At 40.3% G+C, this 21,437-nt stretch overlaps 2 protein-coding genes across 5 annotated transcripts; one reads left to right on the top strand and one right to left on the bottom strand.

Annotated features, from left to right (window-relative positions):
• The first annotated feature begins 1,837 nt into the window (after positions 1 to 1,837).
• On the top strand, positions 1,838 to 8,626 carry ccdc12 (coiled-coil domain containing 12). Its single transcript, XM_034874819.1, has 7 exons — positions 1,838 to 1,995; positions 4,264 to 4,337; positions 7,163 to 7,242; positions 7,468 to 7,529; positions 7,627 to 7,661; positions 7,756 to 7,832; positions 8,280 to 8,626. The coding sequence occupies exons 1-7, from the start codon at positions 1,912 to 1,914 to the stop codon at positions 8,357 to 8,359; spliced, it is 492 nt and encodes a 163-aa protein (XP_034730710.1). The 5' UTR covers positions 1,838 to 1,911; the 3' UTR covers positions 8,360 to 8,626.
• A 362-nt stretch (positions 8,627 to 8,988) lies between these two features.
• si:ch211-257p13.3 (kinesin-like protein KIFC3) lies at positions 8,989 to 21,433 on the bottom strand. Of its 4 annotated transcripts, none has more exons than XM_034874810.1 (21): positions 21,120 to 21,433; positions 18,271 to 20,806; positions 17,916 to 18,038; positions 17,581 to 17,677; positions 17,290 to 17,447; positions 16,922 to 17,174; positions 14,694 to 14,866; positions 14,493 to 14,558; positions 14,101 to 14,238; positions 13,799 to 13,990; positions 13,469 to 13,642; positions 12,475 to 12,622; positions 12,173 to 12,303; positions 11,948 to 12,059; positions 11,691 to 11,872; positions 11,510 to 11,614; positions 11,291 to 11,421; positions 11,043 to 11,163; positions 10,834 to 10,963; positions 10,291 to 10,520; positions 8,989 to 10,157 (listed from the first exon to the last, which is right to left on the bottom strand). In XM_034874810.1, the coding sequence occupies exons 3-21, from the start codon at positions 18,015 to 18,017 to the stop codon at positions 10,032 to 10,034; spliced, it is 2,769 nt and encodes a 922-aa protein (XP_034730701.1). In that variant the 5' UTR covers positions 18,018 to 18,038; positions 18,271 to 20,806; positions 21,120 to 21,433; the 3' UTR covers positions 8,989 to 10,031. The 4 variants fall into 4 exon arrangements, with proteins under 4 accessions (XP_034730701.1, XP_034730700.1, XP_034730698.1 ...); XM_034874809.1 differs by having other exon boundaries at positions 13,793 to 13,990; positions 21,012 to 21,432; XM_034874807.1 differs by having other exon boundaries at positions 13,793 to 13,990; positions 21,120 to 21,432.
• Positions 21,434 to 21,437: the final 4 nt, after the last annotated feature.

The raw sequence follows: 21,437 nt of genomic DNA, 5'->3' as shown, positions 1-21,437 counted from the left end.
AATTTCGTTGTATGCATACAAGTTCAGTAGACTGATGATGAAGTTGCACAGTAAGCAACATTTAGTTATGATAACACAAAGACACACAAACACACACGATTGAACTTCAGACTAACAACTGGTAAACAATGCTTCCTGGTGAATTAGTAGGCTGTAATAAATAATTATTGCTCATACTTTTATTATTTACCTGATGAAGACCCATAATCATGTTAACAATGGAGAGACTCAAAGGTAGGCTACAATTGATTGATACTAAAAGTGAAATATAGGAATATGTTCAAACTATTACTCTAGTAAAAGTGTTGAATTATGTGCAGAAGAAATGTATGGCTACAAAATTGTCAAAATGAAAAGGGCTCATTTAAAAAAATTGTCTTTTTGTCTATCCCTGAAAAGGAAGTCTGGCAACAGCTTACCCATCTATATGAAAATGACACACTTCATATATTGTTCAATTCCCTAAAAAATGTATTACGATATAAGATACATAGCCTAGGCCTACTGAAATAACTTTGTTCTCCACATTTCTTGCAAGAGGAGTCAGGTTTACTGCATGCAGTTAAGTGATTTGTCTGTCTCACAAAGTATTATATTTAACATGTTTATCATATAAACATATTGTTACAGGTTTAGCATATGGTTTTTGCTTGTAAAACACCTTGTAGAGTGTGAGAAAATGCAGCCTTACTCTAGACAAGTGGTGTGTCTGTTGTATTGATTTGTTAGTTTACAGACAATTTCTTCCTATCTGCTATGGTATAACAGGAGTGACAGTACTTCGGCTTTTGATGGACCGTTCAAATGTATTACAAATGGATAATTAGTTGATTTATTAGTGTTATTATATTTAACCTGTTTAGCACCTTTAACACAACCAGGTTTGTGTTGTCATACACTTGGTTATGAGGAGGATGGGCACAGTGAAGCTTGAGGCAGCTGTATTATTACCATGGCGATGGCCTACATTCCTAACCAGGACCTGACAGTGTGACCATCAACAGGCGGGACAGTGTGCCAGGCTGTCCTTTGTGTTCCCCTTAATGTATAGGTCTGCTAATAGTACATACTTATTTTTTAAATCCTATCCAAAAATAACGTAGTGCTTCTGAAAGTTACATCAATTCAAGTAGCTTACCCTATGTGTCAATACACCTGACCCCAACAAAAGCTGTTCTGTTTAAAATGTGGAAAATCTCATTATCCTAAACCACTTTGATTTTGAAATATGAATGCTTCAAATTTCATCTATCTAATTCATGATTTGGAAGATATGTTTTTTTTTTTTTTTTTTTTATTGATTCAAAATACAAATATACAAACAAACAAGGCAGTAGAAAAATCAGACCAATTTAAAAAAACAACAACATTTGCCTCGGGTCGAACAAGTCAAAAAATAAAAGCATATACATATCAAATCAAAATTCGGAGGAAAGAAATGAGAGAAAAATAAAATAAATAAATAAATGACAAACAAATAAATAAAGAGGGCTATCTCAAATTAAATGAAAAGTTTCAAGTAGATAAACCAAATCAAGGGCTTTTCCAACCTTAACCAGTTTCAGTGACTTATACAAAAGGTGTAGCTCATTCTTCCAGTGGCTCAGGGAGGGTTTGGTCTTAAAATATCTACATTTATGTATAAAATGTTTCCCTAACAGTAACAAGATGTTGAGAACAAAGTCTACCTTTTTGTCTTCAACAAAAACACCAAACTTAATATTCAGCACTGTCAGAGGAGGTATCACAATACTCCTGGCCTGTACCCAGCTCTGCAGATAAAACATAATAATATCCCACGATCTGATAGGCCACTGCAGTCGATGTGCTCGACGGTCGATTTTACATCCTCAATCAGGAGGCCCGTTAACAGATGTCAGAGAGCATTGAGCAGCGTGCAGAGACGAAAACATGGAGCGAAATGTTGGGTCGTTACAGGAGCAGGCCCTGAAGAGAAAAGAGAGGCTAAAAGCAATACGAGAAAAACAACTTCATGTACGTGTCTTGTCTTGTGATGGCTGGTTTCTGATAAATGCATCATAGCCAGCTGCTTCTTTTTTGTTAGTGAGGTAACGTTAGCCGACTTAGCTTATAGCTAACGTTAGCATATTTATGTAGTTAGAAAATGAATAACAACGTTGGCTCGTGGCTTTGCTGGGCTGTTATTTTAGTTTTACCTAATTAATTCAGATCTAGTTAAGTTCTATATTTAATTGTTACATTGCGTTTGTAGTTTATCTGGTTTGCCTGTGCAGCTAATCTCCGAAGCTAACTTGTTTGGACTTTTTTTCTCAGAGACAATAACAAAGAAATTTAAGCTCAACTCGGTAATCAAAATCAACAAAATAATGCCTAAATCTTAGTTAATACGAATGAATGAGAACGTTGACAATGTTTTAAACTGCCAATGAAATACACATATCTGGCTTAAATTGGGCTTCACCCAAGTTGATCAGCTGCGAGATGTCTGTTACAGTAAATTGGCACAAACTTGAGCTTATAGATCCGTTGTGAGACACTGTAACGTTACACAAACTAAAGTCACATTGCACAGTCTATGGTTCAAACAAGCCTCGTGACAATGCATTTAATAAATATTTAACAAAATATCTTCACAATGAGATTTAAGATAAATAATCTTCAGTAATGTAGATGTAAAAACTAAGTAGGTAACGGAAAAAAAATAGAGCTAGAACAATCTGGTAACACATAAATTCATTGTAATGTAGCCTTTAAATGCAGCCACAAACTCCTGGGCAGTTAAGTGCTTGTATTTAGTTTTTTGTACACTCTATAGTGTTTAAAAACGTTCTTGTGGCAGCTAAAGGGGCAGTGACGTTTCCGGTTTCCTGTGTAAGACTCCCTAACCTCCTCAAAACGGAACGACAGGCTTGAACGCCGGTTACATGATTGGCCGCCGCAGCGTGATGCCAGTTTGCGTTTCTCCAAAAGTTGAACCATTCTCAACCTTTTCCCACAGGCCGGTGCTTTTTTTTTTTTTTTTTTGCTCCCTCCTGCAACAGCCACTGCCATAGCCTAAGCGCACTACCCCCATTCAAAATGAACGGCCAGACCTGCGATTTTCGACGCAGCCGGTGTGAATGCAGGCTTAAAAGTGGAAGTCAAAAGAAAGCAACAAAAAAAAAAACGTTGCTTCTGTAAAAGAGGACTTTAATGAAGCATGGAGAGATGCCTCAGTTGTATGAACAAAGCAGATGAAAAACTGTTTATCTGTATAATCTGTGAACAAAACATTTTAAAGTAGCAACCAAACTGCAAAACAACAAAATAACAGCACATCTCAGCAGTCACTACACACGCCGTAGAGTGAAATTATAGAAGTGTTTGAGACTTGTATCAGATAATCAGTATATTATCAAGATAAGGTTGAATGCTGAGCAAATATTTACTCTGATAATTGTACTTCAAAATGTCAACACACACCTTTTGGTCTTGACTCATGCCTTATACTGGATGGAGAGCAGGTTGTTGCACCAGAGTTTTAGTAGTTTTTTTCAGTGGGCTGCTGTCACTTTTAAATTATTTAAACATAACACAGTTATTCTGCAATTTTTCGGTTCTGGATATGAATTCTCCGTGTAACGGGAAACCCTGTTTAATTTGCAAGCCACTGTTTTGGCATTTTGACCAGATTGTGTTTTGCTAAGCTGATGTTTAACAGCAGCACGCTGGCATGATTTAGCAATGTTTAATAAATGGCTGTTGACATTCCTGAAGCCGGGGTTGTTTTCCCTTTTTGTACTAGGCCTACACTTCAAGAATGAGTCATTCCCCTGAATTGTTCTAGCAGGTGGACAGGAAACCTCTTCAGGAAAATGCAAGATGGGAGGGGTTCAATATCTTTTGTTATCACGTTTCACTTGGAAACAATATCATTTTTTCCCCCTGCGTTTCCTCAAGCCAATTTCATTATTGTGTGTATAATTTCGTATAGGCCACAGTCTGTCTTGCTGTGGTTGTTTAAGGAGCATGTCATTTATCAGGCCCATTTTTCAATTTTGCTATGGATCTTTACTGTGCCAGAACTCTGAAATATGCTGATCCATAGTTTCATTTTTTAAAGATTGTATTTGGGGGTCATCGTTTGTATTGTCAGTATTTATTTAATAATTTGGTGATTCTTAAAGGCAGAATACAGTTTTAAATCTGTCAAGGCTATGCTAATTCTAGCCAGTCCACTGAAAGAAGATTGATGTTGACAATACTGTATAGTAAATTATTTTAATCATGCTATTTGAACAGGGGCGAGAGCAGGAAGACGGGGAACCAGAGAACAAAAAAGCTTCACTAGAGGAGACTACTGAGGAAAAGCACAGGTGGGTTCAACACACTGTACACAAACATGGCTGTTGGTTTTTGTGAATCATATTTTTCACACAAGCAATGCATGTCATGATTTACATTGGAGTGACTGAACAGAAAAGGCATCACGATGAGTAATCAAGCCTGGCTGTTAGCCTGGTCTGGAGCAGGCTAGCTGCACATAATAAATCTGCATGGTAATTTGTGTGCCACTGAAAACCAAGTCACAGCTAAATTCAGCCAGGCAACCTGGAAAATCCCAACTTAATCCGCTATCTAGGTTTTGTGAAACAGCCCCGTGGTCATGAGATGCAGTGTTTACACTGGGCTGGATCACAGCCTCGTGCTATAAGCTGCTCAAATATCCTGCAGTTGACTCAACTTTGTGTGTTAGACGGTAAGAAGGAGCAGCCATCATTCCTGTCCTACAGGACCTTTTTTTCCATTGTTTATATTTAATGACTGCACTGACAGCACCGAGGGAGTGACTGGGCTGTATTTCCTCCAGTCCAACAGGATAGATCTCTCTCATGAGGATGAAAATAGCTGCACTTTTAATGCTTAACTGAGACATTTGTCAGTGAATAAAAAAAATGTGAAGTGTTGAATTTACTCTGGGTGTTTTTAGTCAGTGTTTTGCTAGGTCAAAGAAACACATTCGTAGCAAGAAATGAGTGTAATGTATTTTGTAATAAGTGTGACAGTATCATGGGAGATCAATTTGCCAAAGCCAAGCGTGAAAGAACACAATCAACATTTTTTTTTCCTAAAGTTATTGCTACTGAAATGAATAATCCACAAGAAAACAGCAGTTTGTGTGTTATCATACATTCCTCTAAGCCTATTTCACATAATGCACAAATGGAAAGTTTCTGCTTTTCGTGGCACATCTTGTTAGGTGGTGTTAGAACTGCTGTTTTCATTTAAGACTAAGGCAATTAGAATTTTGAATTAAAAGAAAAGAAGCAAAAAACAATTTGAGGAAGTCCAAAAGCCTCTAAAATATCGTTTTGACTAATTATATGTTAGCCATAACAATCTCCCTGGCTTATGCATAATGAAAAGGCTAGTTGTTGTCTGGAGCTATATTTTTGTTCTCGTGAATGGAGCAGGTACCTTGGTATCAGTCTAAACATTTGAACACTTTAATGCCCCTCTTCAGCCACAGTTCACTCTAAACATTTAAGAAAAAGAGACACACTTGGGTCAGTCACTGACTCTCTTTGATGCCGCGGTGCGCTTGAAGTGGATACATGTGAACACACTGTAAAGGTTTGGACGCGTTGAACTAAGACGGTTAAGTATTGTGTTTACAGTACAGTAAATCTGTATATTCTGTTTCTTTCATTGTCCTGCTAGTAGTGGAATGTTTTTCAGTCCCTGTCTTCCCATCTGTTCTTTGGCTTACAACAAAATATCTTGACATTTACCTGCTGGGATGGCGTGATATTAAGTTTGGATATTATTAGTCCACACCAGGTCAAACATTTATTTTGACTACCACTACTTTTCCATGACAAGGGATCCCCAAAAAGTATGCCACAATACCCCATTACATTTGCTGTAATATTCACAGTCCTCCGATGAAATATGACAATGTTATGAAGACCCTTTGCTTTGACCTTCCTTTTCATGCCACAATTTCTACACAAAAATGTAAAAATGTAAATGAACAAATTTTTCTGGAGTTTTACACAAGTTGTTCCCCAGAGGAACTTTGTCCTTTTTTGTTATTTTCTTTTTCAACCAGCACCATCTTTAGGTGTTCTAAGATTTTGTTGAGTGCATCTATGCTTCCTGAAAGAAAGTCTTTTTTTCAATATGTTGATTCCATGAACCATTGTGCCATCTTTTTCTTATTTTTATGTTTTTTTTTTGTGACAACATGATCTATTGAAGGCTGATAAATGATGGCCTGTAGTTAAACAGATGCCTTCTGGCTACTCTAAACTCCAAACTAAGAAATGTGCTGGCAGGGCATCTGGACTTTGTCACAGTGTAACTCTGGAGCTAAGTCATGTAGTTTCCTTCAGTTAATTTAATTCATTTTATTGTAGTTTTATAGACTCAGTTTGTGTCATATGTACTGTATATTAAGATTGTGTTTTACTTCAAACAAATCCAAAAAAAAAACGTTATCATTTATTGTGACTGCAATATGATTGGCATGAGTATTCTATTTAATGATGAGATGGATAAAAAGACATCTTCCCTGTCGGGGGAGATTCGGGAGGCATAGAGACAGACAGGCAGAGGGACAGGCAGCCAAAGGCAGAACATGACTAGCATTCCTGCCCATACCCATACAAGGCATCGTTCTGTCCGTTGTCAGCAGTGGTGTGATGAATGTATCATGAGTGTACCCTCTTGAGCCTCGTCACGAATCCATGTTAAGCTCGGAGCAGCTGATAACTCTCTTGGTCTGTGCTCGGTCAGACAATAGTTTACCTCTGCCTCTGGACTTTCTGTATAATCTGCAGAGATGTCAGCTAAGCTTGCCAAGAATTCCTCTGGGCAGAGATGTGATGAAAGACTGGGTAATTCAACATCAAGGACAGCATTCCTCAGCTGTTTGCTGCCCTCTGCAAGTCTGTGTCCAGGAGCAGGTGGAACATGTTAATCAGACGTGTTCCTAGGAATAAAGAGGCACATTATACCCGACCTCCACTAGATGTTAGATGTGCAGCTGTGTGGCGTTTGCAGATGGTCCTTTATGCTCCTTTAGTTTCTGGTGGGATATATTTGTCCACACTGCCACCTCCTGGACAGTTACCAAAGTGTGGGGAAAAGAGTGAGAGAGCGTTGTTGAGTGATAATGCATTGTGATTTCTGTCCTCAGAGAGCTGAAGCTGAGGAATTACACTCCAGAGGATGAAGAGCTGAAGGAGAGGCAGGTGCCCAAAGCCAAACCTGCATCAGGTGAGAACTCTTTATAAACAAGCTTTGAAGAAACAATAACTTCAAGTCATTTTGAGGTTACCTTACTGTTAAAGCACTGTTAATTCACCGTTAATAAGTCACATTGCCTCTAGGAGTGTGCTATACATGGTCAGCTACTGAAGCTACATTAAGTATTGCTTACAGACTCCTGCTGCTATTATTACACAGCATTTATGACTGATGATAAATATTATTTGTTTGCAGTGGAGGATAAAGTAAAAGACCAGTTAGAGGCAGCTAATCCAGAGCCCATCATTGAAGAAGTGGTGAGTACTCCTTTTTTCCAAATGTGTTGCCCTTTATTGAAGTATAATGTAGAAGTTGTAGTAGTTGTAGCCATATTCAGCTGTTTCATTTTTTCAGGATTTGGCCAACCTCGCCCCAAGAAAACCAGATTGGTAAGACCTTTCTGAAAAATATGGTGCATAACATTTTTATATATTTAAGAATTTGTGTCTGACATTGTCTTCTTTATTGTGATTCTGAATCTAGGGATCTAAAGCGTGATGTGGCAAAGAAACTGGAGAAGTTGGAGAGGAGAACACAGAGAGCCATCGCCGAGCTCATCCGTTAGTATTTCCTATTTCGTGTTTTTGTGTTTTATCACTGAATTTCATTCTGACACCACTGAGACCAGCATGTCTGAGATAGGCGTGAATTATTAGGCTAATTGCTTTGTGGTTTCCAGACTCCAGAGGCTTGAAGCCATCTGATAACATCAATGGTGTGATTCCTCCACTGATGTGTGGTCCACATTCTAATAATAGGCACAAGCTTTTTTAATGGGGAACACAAAACAGTTTAAATGTAAATGGTTTTCCCCTTGTTTCAACGTGTGACATTGAGAGTACAGGTAGCCATGTTTTGTGTTAACATGTGTACTTTCAATAACCCAGTTAATATTAGTTTACATATAACCATAAAAGAGCTCATAGAGCTACACATAAATACAGCTTGTGTTTTACGGAGGCAGTGAATGAATGAATCAGATTGACCGTCCATGTTTGTGTGTCCAGGGGATCGTCTCCGAGGCAGTGAGGAGGAGTTGGCCGGAGCAGTGGGGGCAGTAGGACCGGAGGAGGGAGACTCGGATTAAATCCCAACAGATACATCCCTACAGAGGGATGGCCTCGTTTTACTGGGACTGTACTGTCAACATCTGTGTAGTGCTCAGGGAGGCTACTTTCATCACAGAGTAACATGTTTTCTGTCAGGTCTTTATATTCCCTTTGTGAGTCCTGCCTTGTGTCATTGTAATATTACAAATTAATATGTAGTAGTACAATCTGTAACATCAACATTTTGTTGTAATATTTTATATTTTCAAGTAAAATAATGTGAATTTTTCAAAAGCCTGATTATATTCATTCATTTTGCCTTTGTTTTAAAGTAGGGGGGTGCGATTTGGATAACATCCTCTATCACGGCATATGTAATATATCCTGATATAGATATATCTATTGTAAAATAGATAGATAGATAGAAATATATTGTAAAATAGTACAGTGGAAAGAAATACTTCATCACAGTGACACAAAAAACTAAAATAATAAAGTAATGAATTAATAAACAAAGTATTTTCGTAAAGCAGTTCTACCCATTTGATTGGCAAAAATGGCTTCATGTATCTAGAGATGTTCGAGGGATAGCTGTCGCTGTTATGTGTCACGCCTAATTATTTTTAAAATGATTTTGCTGTGGAGCATCCAATAAGAGAAAGACTTGTTAAATACATCACATTTATTCAGAAAATCTGAAAATTCACTCTCTAATCATAATCAAGTGATTCCTATGTACACATGATAGTTACTGCAACATTTACGACTTGCTACTTTTGAATCAATGAAGCTTTGATCCAAAGGGTGAGAAGTAGAGGAACAATGATGAACAATTATCAATATGCTGTTTTTGGTATGACATACTAGTATATATTGCAAGCACCTAAATACCTGTTCTGAACTTAAATGCTCCTATTATTTCAAAATAAAGTGCATCTTCTGTCCACATAAGCCCAGACTGTCTCCTTAATAAGAAGAGTATTGCACAATTCTTATATAACCACTTTTAATAAAAGGCCACCTGCTTTCTTCAACCGCTTTCCTCCGTTCTCAGAAGGCAAAACGAGAAACGAAAAAAAGCTTTTCTGGAAAGAAAAAAAACCTACATTAACATGTGACTTAAGTGTTGTTGAATGATTTATAGCCATACTTTTACAACAAAACAGCTTCTCCTACACACTACAATCTTCCAAAATATACAACACTGGAGATGAAGCTCACAAACTACAGACATTTATAACAAGGTGAGTAATTCTGCAAAAACGGAAGTGTTGATGTTGTTGCTCTGGAAGCTGGTTGAACCTGTTTAAACGTGATGCTGTAAATACTGTGTTAATCAGCGAGAAAAGCTGATAAGATAAATCCTGGATTTTGGTATTTAATAAAAGGAAACTGAGCTGATGTAGTCAGAGGTTGTTCTGGCATTTAGAGTGGAAGAATATATTCTCCTGCATGCAGATTAGCTAATGGTAATAGTTTATCACTCGTCAGAAGCAGAGAATGGCAAAGAGGAGGCCTCAATACCTAACCTCAATGAAAGGTTGGCGTCCGGGTGCCACACAGACCTCCACAGATTTAGCCCTTGAGCAGGATTGCTGTTCATCTTGTTGATACTGTTGCGTGTTGGTTGGGTGGGTAATAATCTAAAGTCTGGTGCATTCAGAGCTTCCTGGTGGTCATTTGGAACAGGAAGTGTCTGATTAAAGGCTGTCAGTCGTACTGTCCTCCACCAGATTCAATCTTCCTGGCTGCAGGACCCAGTTCCACCTTGCAAACCCTCTGGGCAAACTTCAGTGAGCACAATGTCTCTCCCACATTACTCTGCAGAGCAGATACCTTTGGTAGAAACAGTTGAAACAAAACAAGGCTCACAACAAGCAACAACAACTGCTTGAAATGTAATTTATTGCATATATATCACACTTCTAAGGCTGAAAGTCTAGAGAAGAATTTGGAGCATTATTCTTACCTGCACCACCATGACAGTCTTGCTGCCTTTGCCCAGGGAGTCCTGTAATAAGTATGTAAGGCGGGAGTTCCTGAAAGGGATATGAGTCTGCCGAGCTCTCAGTGCCTGGATTACATCTCCCAGTGACAGCAGAGAGCGGTTGATATTCTGGGCCTCTTTTAGTCTCTCTCCCTCTGCACCAGACTTCCATACCCTCTCCGAGCCAGCCAGGTCCACCAGGTTCAACTTGCCTGAGGAAAGAAAAGTGAATGCAGAGTAAAGGTGAAACGATGAAGACTGATCTCGCGACCCACATGTGTCTAACTGAATCCTGATCAGAAGCCTCTCTTCTATGATTTTTCTCTTTAGTCTCTTTCACATCTTTTCTACTGCTCAATGAACGCAGATGTTGACAATGACAGTATTGTTTTTGATCCAGCATTATATAGTAGCTAGACTGCATTCAGATTTAATAAAACAGAAGGATTCAACCATGCTTGCCAAAATTTAGAGCAAATATTAATAAGGAGCCTTTTAAAATGAAGAAATGCCTGGGCGACTTACCGGTGGTTTTGGACCCGGTGGCGAGGTCAGTGCCCTGAACGGTGATGCAGAGCAGAGCATGGGAGCGGGAACTGTGCTGGTTCATCTGAGTGCCAAAGGTGATCCTGTTCCTTCGGGCTGTGGCTAAAATCTTGACAAAAGAAGCATAAATGTAAGGATTTACTCTTATAGTGAACAGCAATGTAGCATCCTATCAGAACCTGTGTCACCTTCTTGATGTGCTGAAAGCTCTTCACTTCAATAACCCTGAGGCCCGGCACGTGCAGCTGTCCTGTTCCGTCCGGGTTGATCTTAATATCCAGTTTTTCTCCATCCTTACTCAGTAGGTCCCTGTGAAACAAAATATGAAGCAAAGATTAAAACAAGTAGCTAGTAGTAGGTCTAATATATTATCCTATTTTGTAGGACATCCTTTAATAGACAAAGGATATCTAAAGAAAAGTGCAGCATATTGTACCTTAGCACCTCGTTGTAGATCTCCACAGAGCTGACGGTGACCGTGTAAGACCACATGTCCTTCCTCTCCTCAATCTCACTGAAGAGATGCTTTAGGGCTCGCTGGTTGATGCCTGGGTTCTCCACACTGCCCTAAAAATCAAATGATACTTAGCCTACAGCCTACAATATGGATAATCACTCTTTGGCTCCAATAATGCTGTAAAACTAGATAGTGTACCTCCATTGTGTAGGTTTTTCCAGAGCCAGTCTGTCCATATGCAAATATGCAGACATGGTAGCCATCAATGCTGGACGTCACAAGAGGCTCAATCTCCTGAAAGACCTGAAGAAAACCAGACAAAGGGTTAGAGTTCTTGTTACAAATATATTTCCAGCATATTTCTTTTTCATGTCCATACCTCTTCCTGTGTGGCCTGAGGCTGGAAGACCTTGTCCAGTTCGAAGATGCGACCCTTTCCTTTGTTCAGCACGTTGAGCGAGGACTCGTTGTTGGGGTCCGTGGTCACCACCACAGACTGGCCCTCCTCATGCTGGTCCTCCTTCAGCACAGGCTTCACACGACACAGCACGCGAATGTTGCCTTAAAACCAGAGGGCCCAGTTAATGACAACGATTTTATTTTCTTGAATCAATATTTAAATTCTTCTCTGCACACCTTTAAGCTCCACTAGCTGCTCGTGGTACTTCCTGCGCAGTGCGACCTCCTTCCTATATTTCTCCAAGAGATCTTTGTTGGCTTCAGACATCTCACTGATCGCTGCTGAAATCTGAAAAAAACAAAATACAGCAAAAACATTCTTTACTAGGCTTGATGATTTGGCCAGATTTATAACTCCCCTAAATACAGTAATTCATGAGGTGATGTACGTCCTGCATGTACCTGTTTTTTTGCTTCATTGATAGCTGATCCGTAAAAGTCGGAGAAGTTTCGAACCTGGCTCCTCAGACTGGTGTATTCTGTTTTCATGGAGCGTAAAGTCGGAGGGAGTGAAGTCAGACGCTTCTGCAAGCCTGCCAAAAATAAAAAAAAACTAAGTTAAATAGAGGTTTATCTCAATAAGTCTATGTAAAGGAATACTTTGGCATTTTGGGAAATAAGCATAATTCACAAAATGCTGAACCATCTCTTCAAATACATTCTCCTTCTCTTTTTGGGGGGATTGATTATTTGGTGCTACTCACTGAAAAATTGATCCTGCAGGTTCTGAAAGTGCTCGGCTGAGCAGGTGGCAGCAGCCTTCACAGCCTCCTCTTTCCTCTCCTCCAAGTGGCCAATCTCTTTCAACAGCTCCTCTCTCAGTTTACTGATTTCTCGCTCATACGCTGCAATCTGTAAAAAGTTGAGCACAGCATCTTGTCAGCTCGACTTGTCCACTCTGTCCAGGCTCAGCTCTGTCAGGAGTTCATCTGCCAATGACATTGACACGTGTTGTGGAAACTTTGATTCTCTCTCTCTAGTTATCTGTTCTCTAACGGGGGTTGCTTTATTTACCTCTCTGAACTTCTTAAATTCTGTCTTATTTTTTTAAATCAGAGTTGATGGCATCAGGAGGACTATCTGGGATTTGTCGCCAGTTTCCTTGTCTCCTGCAGTGCCCTACCATGCCATGAACTACTACAAACTACTATTTCTAGTCACTGTTCCATTATCTTTTATTGGGACTGTTTTTGCCAATATTCATTACACCCCCAACTGGCCCTGTCAGACACCGCCTACCAAGAGCCCGAGTCTGTCAGGGGTTTCTTCCTAAAAGGAAGTTTTTCCTTGCCACTGTCACACTAAATGCTTGCTCTTGTGGGAATTACTAGAGTTGATGGGTCGTTGTAAATTATAGAGTGTGTTCTAAACCTAGTCTATCCGTAAAGTGTTTTGAGATAACGCTTGTTATGAATTGATACTATAAATAATATTGAATTGAATAGAAATCTTCTGTAGTGACCAGCAGCTAACAGTAATAATATGTGTACTGATGGATAGGTAGCATTATTATGGAACATTATTGTCAAGGGCCAACCTTACAATTCATGTCCTGTTTGTTGCTGCCTGGGAAAAAATCTGTACATAGGATTCACACAAATATAGCTTTTTATACTACATGTTTAATCAGTGTATGACTCTGTATGCATACTTCAAAGCAGATGTGAGAGATAAAACTTTTTGGCCTCTGTTTGTTACCTTGTGCTGCAGATTGCAGCTGTATTCATCAGACTTCCTGATGTGTTCCTCCAGCTGTTTGCAGCGCTCATTCTGATTGGACAGCTTATCGGACAGCAGTTCATTCCTCTGTCTGGCTTTGGTCAGCTGCTTTAATGTGGCTGGGGATTCCACCTCCACAGTCTGGGTGACATACTGAGAGAGAGAGAAAAACGTCTGAGTAGGGTCTCTACTAAAAATAAGGAGGCAATGTGTATTTTGCTGCAATTTTGTTCAATATTCCCTTTTTATAACGAACATTTTTGTTTTTCCAGTTAGAAAATCACACTCTCAGTTAAGATTTACCTTCACCACTGGCTCCTTGCCTTTCTCTCTGTCCAACTCCAGCTGGAGCTCCCTCACTCGGTCCTCTCGTTTCCTCAGCTCCTCTCCTCTTCTCCACTCGCTTTGATCGCTCTGTCGCTCCAGTTGTGACAGCTGCTCAGCACGCTGCTGTAGGGACATCTCCAGCTGCTGAACTCTGCTGCGCAGGTTTTCATTCTCCTAGCAGAGCACATACAACAAAGTCAATGTAACAACAAATGGTGTTTGCAGTTAATATTGGCTGCTTTGGTAGCAGGTCAGTGAGCTCTCAGCAGTGCTGTGCGTCTCACCTTGATGAGCATGGTGCTGGACTGGGAGGGGATGGTTGATAGCTGCTGCAGAAGGCCTTGGGTAACGCTCAGGTTCTGCTTCAGACTCTCGTTCTCTGCTGACAGACACAGAACCCGCTTCTCTGAGTCTGTGGCCCCCTGAGGAAATGAAACATGACGTTCCACATAACAATGAGAGATGCATCAAAACCAGAATTTCATATATATATCTCCTTTTAGATGAAGGTTTTTTTCATCATGGATTTATCATTAAGGTTCACAAGGCATGCTGACTGTTGTGTGGCACTTTTACAGCATGGCATTTCATTCGGTGCATGTGGGCAGCTTTGCTAATTAAGACAAATGTGACAAAGACTTGACAAATTATCAAATCAATAGTTTAAAATGCTTACGGTGGCTGTTCTCAGTCTTGACAGCTCCTCCTCGCGCTCCTCTATGAAACTCTTGAGCTCATCAATCTGTGCAAGAAATGAGAAAGGTTAAAGGTTCAGATTTCTGCATATAGAAATGTTTATAGCACAAAGTGAAAATGAGCATTGTTTTCTTAATGGAAATAGAATTTGGAGTTTAACTACAATGCAGCTGCAACTCACCTGCTGTTGAAAGGCTTGTATTTTAGAGTGTCTGTCCCTTTCCTTCTGCTCCAGCTGTGAGTGCAGCAGACGGAGTTCTCCTCTCAGCTTACTCCTCTCGCCCTGCAGACCATACAGAGACTCAACCAGCCGGTGAACCCCAGCTTGTGTCCCTGCATCACTGCTGGACTCCCCTGGGGGACGTCAATAAGCAAACCTATTATCACTGCCTCATCATCATCATCATTAGCCTGAGCACTGACGGCATAACTAACAGCAAAAATAACCTGACTCATATTCTGTCATCTTTGGACCCATATTCATATTAGGCCACCAAAAACCTTTGAACTTCCTCTGACCTGTTTTCTATATGTTTTCAGTTATGACTTATTTCTACAGTACGCTTGAAAGCTTGAGCATGTGTTATATTAATAAACATTAAGTACGCACTTATAGGTCTTTTATAGTCACCGTGCATCGCAGTGAAGTTAACATTTTCATTTCCACTCTCAAATCTCCGGTGGAAACTTCACAGACCTATAAAGGATTAATGCGGCTTCTCACATGCAGCCTGGAGTGATCAGGAGGATTTATACGATGCAACAACCTACTAAAACTCCTTCATTGTTCATCGGGAACCCGAGCAGTATGGCAAACAGCTTTTTAATCCCTTTTTTTCCTCCTCAATGATTTAACAGGCACTGCCACTTTGGATTTTCATTGCAGGGTCCTATGCTAATTATATCAACACGCCATATCAAATTTGTTGTGTCACACAGGTGCAGGGAGAGGTGGTGATGACAGGAAAGACAGAAAAAAACATGGAGGAGAGGCTACAGCTGTGCATCAGGAGTGGTAGAATAACCTTGCTTGCAAGAAACATGAGAATTCTGCAGAGGCACTGAGATAGCTTTGGACATTTTAAAAGAGAAGCTTGAAATAACGTGCAAAAAAACGTATTTTCTCCAACTAAAACACAAACTGAGATTCTTGATGAATGACCACTGAATGGAGCACCAGCCATTCATTGAAAGGAAATACAGAATAGAAGATCACAACACAGTGAAAATGTGCCACTGGTGGGAAATACTGCACATCCAAGAGACATCACTCCTCCACTTAGGCCTGCACGTTGCATTACAGTAAATAAACAAACCAAACAGCCTTGTAACATGGACTCCTGGCTATTTTTAGTCCAAGTACACGTGGCACCTTGCATGTGCCAGACCGAGTTAGTGCATTCACAGGGAATATAACAGCACTCTCAGCCATGCTTTATTCATGAAAGAGAGCCACAGAGTCACCATCCAAGTACCAAAGACCGTCGCCAAAGAATCATGTAAATTTGGGCTGCGACTGATGATAGTCAGTGCGCATGAGGTCCTCTGCTTGGACATGTCTATGCACTGAGAATTGTAAACTCAGTCTGGTAATCACACTTGTCATCGTACATATGGACATATTAAGCCGAGGCTTTATCAGTCAACCTCACGGCCAGGAATCTGATCTGTCTACACCTTCATGCACTTGTTAACATGCTGCACATACTGAATGCACAGAAGCAACAGTGCCGTTGGTACAGCTAGCCTTCTGCTCCAAGGTCAAAGAACCATCTGGTCAAATCCTAAACACAGCAGATACCCACATCTAAAGCTTTGAGGGCAAAGGCAGTGTACACCCACATAAATCTAATCAGTCTGCTCCTCTGCTGATGACTGTATTGTTCTATAAAAAAGGTGTACAGTGTGTTCCCTGGTTGAAAAAAAACATAAATCAACATCATAGGACCTTGAAGTCTTAAAAATGGATGACTTACTCTCAAATCCTGCTCATATTTTTTGTACAGTAATGGAAAATTACTAGATTTCCTCAACTGCAGATGAGAGCACAAAACATCCATCTACTATATACCATGTATCCCAGTGGATGTACAGCTATTATGATTATATACAGCTACTATGAGTCAAATAGTTTTTTTTCAATTCATCCTAATCCATCTTCCTCCATCCATCAGATGATCTCATCCAACCTGAAGTCTGATTAAAATCTACCTTAAAATCTACCTTAAATTGGCAATGCCCTTTCTGCTTCTCTTTTCACACCAATCTATATTTTATATGTGTGGTTATTGAAACATCCGGCCTCTCTGTTTTTCATCATCCATACACCCAACGTATGGAAATGTAAACCCATTCCTCTTCCACCTTAATTTCACCCTCCCCCCATCCCTTTTTTTTTTCCTCCCTCACCCTCGCTCATTGGACTGGGGGTCTGTTGCTGGCTGATGGTCTCCTCCAGGCTGCTGATGATGCTGCTCTTGTCCCTGAGACGTTGGCGGTAGGATGCTCGCAGAGCCTTCATCTGGCGGCGGTGCTGAACGCGGTGCCTTTTCAGCTGCACCCTGTACTGGTCAGCCTGCTGTTGCAGCTGCTGGAAGTGAGAGTACTGCTCCAGAAAACTCAGCAAGTGGGACATTACTGCCACCAGGGGAGACTCTGTCAACTGGGCAGTACAGAAGCACACATACAAACACACTTTAAAACCGCAGAAGACCCTATTTGGGGAACTTAAGTATCACATGAGCAGCTCAGTCAAAGTGATGACACAGTTTTGCTACCTTTCCTGTTGTTTCCAGCTGAACCTGTGAGGCCCTCCTTTTCTCAGTGTCCTGCTTGAAGGACAGAAAAGCAGCCAGAGGAGTGCATGCTGGGATGTCTGGGCCCTCGTCCTCGCCTTCATCACTCAGAGACATTTCATCACTGTCACTGCTACTGCCTGGATGACAACAAAGTACATAAACATTAAAGAGTAAATTAATGTATGTACTAAATAACCAATTAGTAGAAACTATCCATATCTCATGACTGCCTAATGTTGGACTATAAATACAAGGTATTTGAGCACTCACTGGATTCACAGAGCCGAGCACAAGCCTTTTTACCCATTTTGGAGGTGTGGCTATTTCTCCTCCTGCTCCTTGTTTCCATGGAAACAGGTCCTGGCTCCTGAGCACAGCAACATACATAAGGGTCAGATGGTAATACACAGACAAAATATTTACACATTGCATGCACAAAAATGTTCACAAAAGGCAGAACAATGAAACCACCAATTTCTACGTCCTTCATCACGGAGCTTTACTGTACTGTCATGTGGTAGATGACGCATGCATGTTGCCCACAAAAATATGTTTTTTTCCTGTAAGAGCACTCCCGAGGCTGCACATGATGTGGCTGGACATACGTCTGAGGAAGATCCACGCGCCCCGTCCAAAGCTTCATCCTCCTCTTCCTTCTTAAACACAGTGTAGAAGATGTAGACTAACAGGGAGTAGAAGGCGTACATCTCTACGCTGACCAGGAGTCCCTGTCAATGACAGATTAACTAACATATATCTCAATCGTGCAGCAGAAAAGCAGACAAAGTTATTTACCCTGGTATTACTGTAACACTCAAGTCTTATATCAGTCAATTATCATAAGATGCATTCATGTAAAAACTGGTCTCGAAACATCAGGACTTCTCCAGAGACTACTTTTTTATATTTTATCCATCACCCCTATAATCATGCTAAAATATTCATCTTTTTTTTTTTTACCTTATCACAAATATTTTCCTCTTTGATGATGGCAATCTGACATCCCAGTCATTTGTATTCCCCTTTCACACTCCATCTGTGTTGTCAATGACAAATCTTCCCCTGCAGCCCTTGTTCTCAGAGCTGCAACTGCATCCCAGCGCTGTGTGCAGCTCCTGTGTGACTCCCTCTCTGCTGTTCTCTCCCCTCCCCTTTCTCCTCCTCTCCATTTTGCTCCATCTACAGGCTGCATCTGCAGCAAACATGCTCAGTGCAGTTTCCTGATCCGCTGCAGTGGAGAAGTGACCGGTTCGGCATGGAGACTGATTGAGCCAGGGAAGGGGGTTGATGCTGAGACCAGCGGCCAGAGGCATACAGGTCGATGAGCTATGTCAGGTTCAGAGTGCTCAAAAAATTCATAAACTGCAGCATAATTTACTTATTGCAAATATAGAGATGTTTGCATGGACTGGTACACTAGTTGGACACTTGAACATAGAGGCCAAGAGGTCTTTGAAATGCAATGTGGAATTACATATCTGGAGTGTTTTTTAATGAACATTGACATAATTGTTAAGTTGTTAACTTAATCTTCCTTTAGTATTTATTCATATTTTTGTAACAAAAAGCGATTAAATAAAAGAATACATCAAAGTAAAACGTGACACTTTTAAAATACTTGCACAAAAAAAGACATGAGCTCAGTGATGAATCATTACATAAAAAAGCACCAGTAGCACAATTATCATGATTTCTGGCACCCCAAACTCACATATGTGCACATTATTATTAAACACTTTGTAAATGTCCCTGTCGACCTGTACCCTGAGATCTGACACAGGCATCGTCTCACAGACAGGAACACAGCCACAGATGCTTGTTCATTTATTGCAGTAAAACTGCTGAGGCAGCTGCTCACACCTCTGAAATCCTGAGAGAGAATCTGCAGTGTCCACTACACAAGAATATCATCTTGCCGGGACAAGAAACAGGGAAAATATTAGGTCATTTCTGTTAAAATCACAGCCATTAAAAACCAAGAAAGTATTAATAAAGAAGTGCACTGGTAAGTAACAAACGGGCATGCTGAGGTAGGAGCAGGCCCAGAGCTTAGACCACTGCAGATATTTAAACAGTGATACTGCTGAAGCTGCAGAACAAACAGTACCCAGACTCTGAAGCAGCCGGCTACAGAAAAACTGTTAGAAAGATGTGTGGAGGGTGTCAATGGCCGGAGATTGAGTACTAGACTTTCTTTGAAATGATCAAATAACAAATTCAAACGCCCACATGCTGGCTACATTATATATTCAAATTGAAAAGCACAATAAATGTCAGCAGGGCACTCAAAATGTCTGAAAAGTTCCTTGCTGCATCCGAGTAATGCTGTAATAATAATAATAATAATAATAATAATAATAATAATACACCATGGGCTATCAGTTTTCAACTGTGACCACATATTTGCATGCAAATGATTTTTTTCAGTGGTATCCATGCCTTGTCTAACCCTTTGCTTTTATTTAAGCTAAGTTCATCTGAACAGTTCAGCCAAGGTATATGCTTAAGCAGATACTAGATTAAATTAAAGTAGATCTAACTGGTACTTCAGTTTCACTTTCCATTAACATGCAGACAATTAGAATTTGGTTTTCTATTTTTCGATATATCTCAGCCCTAATTTTTTTTGCTCAATAATAAGGGCTTGTGTTATGTTCTTGAACATCCATATGGAAACATCATGTTATTCTTAAATTGATATGGTCTCTAATTTAGGAATTCATGCTGAAAACATTTTTATTTCCATTTTTGATTAATCTAGTGATTATGTTTTAGATTCATCAATTTATATACAAGACATACATAGAATTAAAAAAAAAAGGCCTTTCATTTCCCAGAGCCAAAAGCTGCTTGTCTGAACAGTCTTAAACCCAAGGACATTTCATTTTTAAAAAAATGCTCACATTTGAGCAGATGGAACTGGATGATGATGATGTTTGCCATTTTTGCTCAATGATTAATAATTGCTTTGACATTGGTCCGTCACATACAACAGAAACTTGCTGAGGGCCTGTGTGGAGGCCCAACAGCCAACAGACATGGAGCCCTTTAAAAGCCACTTGGTTAGTCCCTCAGTTGCAGCTGGAGTAAAGAGTGGGGCAAAAGTGTTTGTTCCAACCCTCTGAGCCACAAGCAGAGGGAGGCTGAGGGCCACACCTCCAAAGGCCCCTAAAGCATTACTGGCAAACAGACACACCGTCAGGCAGCAGGACAGGGAAGACAGGCCCAGGCAGCGTGTCATCAGTGTGACAGCATCTGCTGAGACCCAGTCACACACTCCTAGCAGCAGACAGGAGCCACAAAGGAGAATATGTGCCGTGTTGTGGTCTTCACTGAGCCACAGGAAGTCAAAGGTGACCAGCGCTGGGGCCAAAACCTCGCCAGCCCATTCTGCTTCTCTCTGAATAGAGGTGAGGTATGAGCAGGAGGGATGTGAGATGCAAAGTGCTGCAGAAAGTCCAAGCAGGAAGAGCCCTAATGAAGGAGCCCTGTGATCCTGCAGAGAGAGATACATGCAGAGGCAGTTGCAGAATTACAAAGTGAGAAATGTTACACATGGATTTATTGATGACCTATTTCCTAACTAAAAGAAACAGAGATCCCAATCCTAGGTTGTCTAGAATACATGTAATAACCATGTATTACAAATAAAGATGACAATTTAGCCAACAAATATTTAACAAAAGTAGTAATTAACTTACCAATTGTTTTTCTGGCGTAGTAGTAGACGTGACTTATGGTTTCAGCCTTAAGTTTAAGTTAGTAAATTCTAAAGTATCTACATTGGCACTACACTGAATAAAACCTACCTTAAACAATCTGTAAGAAGAGTACAATGCTGTGGCAGAGAGAATGATGTTGGAACAAGACGTGATCCACTCTGTTACACAGGACGCCATTAATCCGAGGACAAGTGGAACTCCAGTAAATAACCAGGATGTTGGCAAAGCGACCGTTACTAACGACAACAAAAAGTTATTTCTAATGAACGTGTCTGAAGTTGCATGTATCTGAATGCCGTATACTATTTTTTATTAAGTCAGTTAAACACAGAGCACAATGACCAAATTACACATGAACACACGTTTGTTTAGTGGATGTATTGGTGTGTTTTGACACGTGACAAG

The sequence above is a fragment of the Etheostoma cragini genome, chromosome 6 (genome assembly GCF_013103735.1).
Source record: "Etheostoma cragini isolate CJK2018 chromosome 6, CSU_Ecrag_1.0, whole genome shotgun sequence".
In the NCBI taxonomy this organism is placed as follows: Eukaryota; Metazoa; Chordata; class Actinopteri; order Perciformes; family Percidae; genus Etheostoma; species Etheostoma cragini.
Note: the sequence above shows the minus strand (reverse complement) of the source record. Positions and strands in the feature narration are given on the sequence as shown.

Excerpts from the sequence above, each read along its gene's own strand:
- si:ch211-257p13.3 (XM_034874809.1), bottom strand. The coding sequence starts at position 18,017 with ATGTACGCCTTCTACTCCCTGTTAGTCTACATCTTCTACACTGTGTTT. Across the intron at positions 12,304-12,474 it reads CCTGCAGGATCAATTTTTCA|GCTTGCAGAAGCGTCTGACT; the intron begins GTGAGTAGCACC and ends TATTTTTGGCAG. Across the intron at positions 10,521-10,833 it reads CACCGGGTCCAAAACCACCG|GCAAGTTGAACCTGGTGGAC; the intron begins GTAAGTCGCCCA and ends TTCTTTCCTCAG.
- ccdc12 (XM_034874819.1), top strand. The coding sequence starts at position 1,912 with ATGGAGCGAAATGTTGGGTCGTTACAGGAGCAGGCCCTGAAGAGAAAA. Across the intron at positions 1,996-4,263 it reads TACGAGAAAAACAACTTCAT|GGGCGAGAGCAGGAAGACGG; the intron begins GTACGTGTCTTG and ends CTATTTGAACAG. Across the intron at positions 7,662-7,755 it reads GCCCCAAGAAAACCAGATTG|GGATCTAAAGCGTGATGTGG; the intron begins GTAAGACCTTTC and ends TTCTGAATCTAG.